The 6,701-nt window shown below is 37.5% G+C and overlaps 1 protein-coding gene across 1 annotated transcript; it reads left to right on the top strand.

The window, feature by feature from the left end:
* Nucleotides 1-6,213: 6,213 nt before the first annotated feature.
* Nucleotides 6,214-6,471, top strand: LOC308269721 (small nuclear ribonucleoprotein F-like; the record flags this gene model as incomplete). Its single annotated transcript, XM_080705089.1, has 1 exon — nucleotides 6,214-6,471. The coding sequence occupies one exon, from the start codon at nucleotides 6,214-6,216 to the stop codon at nucleotides 6,469-6,471; it is 258 nt and encodes an 85-aa protein (XP_080561215.1).
* Between the last annotated feature and the right edge of the window lie 230 nt (nucleotides 6,472-6,701).

Raw genomic sequence — 6,701 nt, 5'->3', positions numbered from 1 at the left:
CCACTTGGGCACAGGTGAACCAAAGAGAGGGACCAAAGTTGGAGTCCATACCTGGGGAAATGAACCTGATAAACACTGGGAACTGGACTTTACTGAGATAAGACCAACCATGTGCTTGTAGACACTTTCACAGAGTAGGTAGAGGCATTTCCCATGCAAATTGAGACCATCTAAGAAGATCAGGAGATAATTCCTTGGTTTGGGTTGCCCCTACCTTAGGTTCTGACAGTGGCCCCAAATTCACAATGACAATCTTTCAAAATTTTGCAAAGGCATTAAATATTGATTAAAAATTACATTGTCTTACCAACACAGGCCTCCAATTTCAGAACAGGTAGAGTAAATAAATAGGACTTTTAAATAAACCTTGATTAAATTAGTCATTAAAACTGGTGAGAGTTGGATCAGTCTCCTTCCCTTTGCCCTACTCTGGGTAAGGTGCACCCCATATTTAAAAGGGTTCACTTCTTATGAAATAATGTTTGAGAGATCTCCACTGCTCCTTCCTAAGCTAAGAGACACTCAGCAGGCTGAGATAACTAATCACATTCTCATCAAAATCCTACAGGCTCTACAATAGACTCATTAGACTATCCACCAGTTAGTTAAGGTAGACGCCTCTCCATGCTCCTCCAAACCCGCCCATTATTATCAACATGGCGATTTTGCGTGGATTAAGAAAATTCCTGAGTGGACATTGGAGTTTACGTGGAAAAACCCATATATTGTAATCCTCACCACCCACAACAGACGTAAAGGTAGCTGGCATTATTTCCTGAATATATCATTCACAACTTAAAGAAGCCAAGGAAGATGGTGAACAATGAATTCTCTCCCATACCTCAAACCTGCTAAAAATAAGACTGCACCAGGCACACCTGTCCTCCTCACCATCTCTGAGGTACTCCTCATCCCACGAGAGCAAGGATTCTTCCCCCACTCTCCAACCTGCAAATAAAAGTTTTAAAAAGGTGGAAAATACAAAACAATTTCTAATAACTATAACATTAGTATTTAACTAAGAGAGTGTATTTCCAGGTTCCAAAAACAACCTGGTTCGCTTGTACAAATGGCTTAACCAAATGTGTAACTTCTGATATAACTTCTGATATAAGGACCAGACGGCACCCTTTGCCTCCTAGGCTTCATCACTCCCCAGGTATATGGACGTAATGGGGCTGAAGGACAGATCCATCTCAACCTAGATCTGGGACAGGCTAAAAGAAAAAAAAAAGAGCTGGGGCCATTCTAGTCTCAATCCTATTTAGTGATGAAATAGCTGAGTCTGTGGCACAATCTAATAATAAGAAACTCAGTGCTCAAATTGACGCTGACCTAGGACACTTAGAAAACTCCTTCTCTAGACTAAAAATGCAACTAGATTCCTTGACAGGTGTAGTAATCCAGAACCAGAGAGGCCTAGATCTCCTATTCATAAAACAGGGGGCTTATTTATGGCTCTAGGAAAATCTTGTTTCTATGCCAACAATTCGGGAGTAATTTGGGAGAGTTTGGTCTTAGTTAAAGCACCAAAAGTGAGAGAAAAAGGTAGGCTTGCTTCTGCCAATTGGTATCAGTCTCTATTTTCTGGGTCCCCATGGACAAATACTTTAATCACAGCTATGGCAGGCCCACTTACTCTTCTGCTTCTAGCCCTAACAGCAGAACCCTGCCTAACTGCCTCATGAGATATGTACACGAAAATAATTAAGTCTGTCAAGGTTCTGGTGCTTAGGGATCAATAAAATTCCCTCTCCCACAATGAGTCCACAATTTAATTCATGCCCATAGAGCCAGTGGGGAATGTGATAAAGAGAGCCTAGGCCTTTGCTTCAGTAATACCATGATGTTATCCTAGGTGATCCCAAGGCATTAATGTTCCTCAGCCTTAGAACTAATGTTCTAATGTACCTTGCTAGTCACACATAACTGCCTCTTTGGCTTCTGTAACTCCTGCTTAACTTGCACCTGCAAGGAAACAGGCCCATAGGAACTTTCTATCCTTAAAACAATCAAAAGGCGGACAATAGAAGAGACAGGCATGGGTTATTGAGCTCCTGCACAATGCTGTTCCTGGTTTCTCTATTCCTCTTCACTTGCATACCCATTGAAAGAAACTATTGGGAATTATTTGTTTTTTTATGAGAAACTAAACTCTTTATTCCTGAGCTTGTGATTTTCACATATAAAAGGAGCCCTGAGAAATGTCTCAGGGATGAACTCAGGACTAAACACCTTGTAATGTAGCCCCCAGCTGGCTAATAAAGTCTTTCTATTTGACTTAAACTAAGTCTGAGTGGTCTTCTCTGGTGGTCAGCCTATCACAGATGCTAGTTTATTTCTTTTTTTTTACATTTTTTATTGGTGCATCATAATTATACAGATAGTGAGAGCCAAAGTTACACAAACATACATGCACACATCACTTGGTGTATTTCTCTCTGAATTTTCACTCACCCAGTACATTTAGCATAATTGGTAGTAATTCCTTCATATATGGGCATATCAATATTTGAACGGTTTATTTCTTAAGACATTCTTTGGAAGTTCTCATTCTAGTCCATGGCATGGTCTTTGGGAAAAAATTAAGGTAGAGTACATTTTAATTTCTCTACTTGCTTCAGGAGTCAGGTGCAATGGAAAGAGAACAGTTCCTAGAAAGACTAGGCAATGGGTAAAATTTGGTTTTATTACACTTTTTAACTTCCCTTTCTGTCTCCTCTCTTCTCCAGGGAGCCCATCAACTTATTGTATCCACAGTGAAAATATTTTCTATGCTTTTCTCAGAGGGGATTACCTCAAAATTGAACAATTGTCACATTCAGTGATCCATTTCCTTGAGGGCCAGAGTTTCAGTTACTTGCTCCAAGAAATAACCACATGAATCATGCTGAAACATGGCTGAATACAATGAATGTTAGATAACTTCAGTTTGTGATAGGTATTACAATTCATTGATATGGAGTGAGTTTTCTAACAAATAAATAGACCACATGCATTATTAGAAAATAAACAAGAAAAAAAGATGTATACTTTTTTGAAAAAAATCATATGGAAGTATTTTCAGCTGTAATATTACTATTTTGGGCTAATCCTATATCAAAATTTTATTGTTTATTAAAATAATGCTTCCATTTTGTTTTTTAAATGTCTCTTTCTGAATATAATATATAGTTGGGATCTTCTACTACTAAAAGTGGTTAGATGAGATTATTTTTCATTGTATAAATTTAGAATAATGCTTCTTAAAACTTTCTTATTAATCATATTTTCTTTAATATTTTATTTCAAGCATTCTTAATATTGCTGAAATAATAATGTTGATAAAAATTGTATATTTTATCTAATGTAATTTTATTGAGAATAATACAAGGGACATAATATACATGTATATGTGTAGTCATAGAATAATTATGAATAATAACTATATAGTTACTTGGGATGCCATTGTCTTGATTTTTATAGCTTTCCAAATAATGGAAAAATAGTTTTATTTTTATGTGTTAAACATTACATAAATGAATATCATATTATGTTTTCTTTTAAGCAGTTTTGTTTGATATTACATCTGAGATATAATTTAAACTATGTAACTACATTTGGTAGCTTTATTTGTACATCAGTATTCTACTATAGAAATGTTCCACTATTTATTTATCCACTTGCATTATTCTGTGTCAAATATCTCAAGCTCAATATTAAGATCCAAATTTGGGATGTAATGCGGTAGGCACATAGTCTTCACTCTTCTGCCTCATATTTTATTGCTTTTTCTTCAAAAGCTAAGCAATGGCTGTGAGAAACTATGGAATACCCAACACCCCCCAATCCAGGGATTGAATGATTGAATTGGTTTCTCTCTCTCTCTCAAGTGCTTCTCAGTCCTATCCAGTTCATTAAATAACCTCTGCGTGTGAGTGTCAACAAAATGCATCATTGTTTAGTCAGTATTTGCTAGTCCACAGCTAACTGAATACATTTAGACTCAGGGAGAATATACTTGGTGTTAATTAATAGGGTTATTTTATATGCCAATTGAAAGGACTCTTTGAGAGCACCTATCATTTTATTGGGCTATCACATCAACTATTATGAACCTTTAAACTCAATGTGTTATATAACTTCATATATAGCTATATATGTGGTTTAAATTATATACATATTGTGCAATTTTTAAAAAAACATGTTTCAGAAATGTCTGATACTGTCCAAAACACCATTGTTACTATTATTTACAAGTTTAAGGCAAAAAAAATCATTCCCAGCAAGCAAAAATATTTCTGAGAAAGCCAATTTTAGTAATGCTGAACATATTTTTACTTACATATTATATTGTAGAATGAGGCATACTTTGCAAGCTTCATTTGACACATAATAGGACACTTAGCAGTTGATCACTGTGTTAATTCAGGTCCTCTGAGAAGCAGACATCAAAATGGGATTAGAAGTATAAAATTTACTGGGGAAATAATGTTAAGAGTCAGATGGTGGGGTAGGACAGTAAGGGAAATCTAGTTCTAAGGAAAAATGGCAACAGTTTAAGAAGAAATTGGGCAAAATGGCATCTCATATTGTGGCATGGTTTTGAGGTTAAGATAGAAAAAATAAAACTTTAGGTAGAAAGGTGACAAATTGGGAAGGAAAGGAAACTATAGTTTTAAAATCTGGAAAGGTCATAATCTCTAACTCCTGTAAGTGTATGTCTTAGGCGGAAGCCTCAATGAGCTCAGACCCTTAATCGCAATGGCCATTTTCCCCACCTGAGATTCCTGAGAAGCCTTGTAAACACAAGATCCTAGGATGAAAAAGGTCAGATACCAACCAGCCATCACCCATTGATTGTGATTCTGGGAGGAGGAAGTTCAGACTACCTCCCCCCCCCGCCCTGCCCCGATCCAGTCATGTGTCTTTAGTCACCACCTGCGCTCTAGGATGCCTACAGAAGAAGGATTCCACATACCACTGGGGGCCCCTTAAGCCTCTCCTGCTCTTGAGCCTCTCATACTCTCAAGATAGTCAGCGTTTCCCCTGAATGTGTATCTTTACTTGAAATAAACCTCTGCCTTTATTTCTGACTGGTGCATGTTGCAAATCTTTTTGCCACAAAAGCCAAGAACCCATGGAAGTTATTGTGTTTTCCCGTGGCCATTTGAAGAGATTTGGGGCCAGACTAAAAGAGAGCTTAAAGCAAACAAGTTCAGTAAAAGAGTTCGATGCCCTGCAGAACCAAACCAGCACTGCTACTCCACCATGCTGTCATTAGCTAACAGTAGACTGGAGAAAGTTAATTTTGGTGTGAATGTTATGGTGGTTTCATACCAGAGACAGCTGGACTGTCAGCTAGCCATGCTCCTTATAGTCACATCTCTTGATAGAGATTCAACAGCACACTTCCATTGCTGCCCAGATCCACTACTTACTCCACAGAGATGCACATCTCCCAGGCATTACAAAGCATCACAGACAATTAGGCTCAAAGGAACCAAACCCTGGAAGCACCCAAATGAACATATACTCTTTATTGTTTCCACTGTAATAAAGGAAGGCAAATCAGGGTCAATTTACTTTATTTGGATAACTCTTCTTCATGGCTATTGAAACATAGACCAAAAATATACCCATATATTTTTTTTAAATCACTGGAAATAGCTATGTCTAATAGATCAACAGAAACTTTATTTGTTCCCCTTTGGGGAGCTCTGGGTTTCAAAGCTAGATGACATAAATTTTCCTACTTGGTCATTGAGAATGTTGATAAGTTTGACGAGTACTATATTTACCACTTGATTCCTGAATTCTTGATATTGTGATACAGTACAGTATAGATATTTCTGGTTCAATGTAAGTACTTTATATTCTGAAGGCATTCCATCCTTTCAGATATTGCCTTCCAATAGTTGTTTTACCTGTGCCTCTAAAAGGGTAGTCTAGTGCTTTATTAGACTATCACCTACTAGGTAGTGATATACATGATATAATTAGTATATCGCTTAGTATTTACCAACTTCTCTACATTATTTTTTATTTAGTGAATCCTCTGGTTAAATATTGTGTTATTTAGAAGTCTAAGCACTACTTAATATGGCCCTGGATATAATGCTTGGTGTAGGAAGCCCAGCAACTCGGCCCAGTGGGAGCTGCTCCAGGCACGAAGGACTGACCGGTGGCACCTGGGTCGGCTGCGAGCAACCCGCAGCATTGGCGCGATTCGCGATGAGTTTACCCCTCAATCCCAAACCTTTCCTCAATGGATTGACAAGAAAGCCAGTGATGGTGAAACTTAAGTGGGGAATGGAGTACAAGGGCTATCTGGTATCTGTAGATGGCTATATGAACATGCAGCTTGCAAATACAGAAGAATACATAGATGGGGCATTGTCTGGACATCTGGGTGAAATTTTAATAAGGTGTAATAATGTCCTTTATATCAGAGGTGTTGAAGAAGAGGAAAATGGGGAAATGAGAGAGTAGAGCCTTTTGTGGGGATTTTTTTATATTTCTAGATAATAAAGATGTTTGTTTTTCAACTTGAAAAAAAATAATGCTTGGTGTAGACAAGTTTACACTCAGAATAGGACAAACTGCCTACCCATCTAGAAGAGAAGAGGTTTAATATGGTTGACCAGTAAACAGCAACTGATTAATCCTTGAAAAATGATGGAGAAACAACATTAGAAACAACATTACCTGGTAGGCTGAAT

The sequence above is a fragment of the Muscardinus avellanarius genome (assembly GCF_963383645.1).
Source record: "Muscardinus avellanarius genome assembly, chromosome: 11".
Classification (NCBI taxonomy): domain Eukaryota; kingdom Metazoa; phylum Chordata; class Mammalia; order Rodentia; family Gliridae; genus Muscardinus; species Muscardinus avellanarius.
This window is presented reverse-complemented; position numbering and strand designations above follow the sequence as displayed.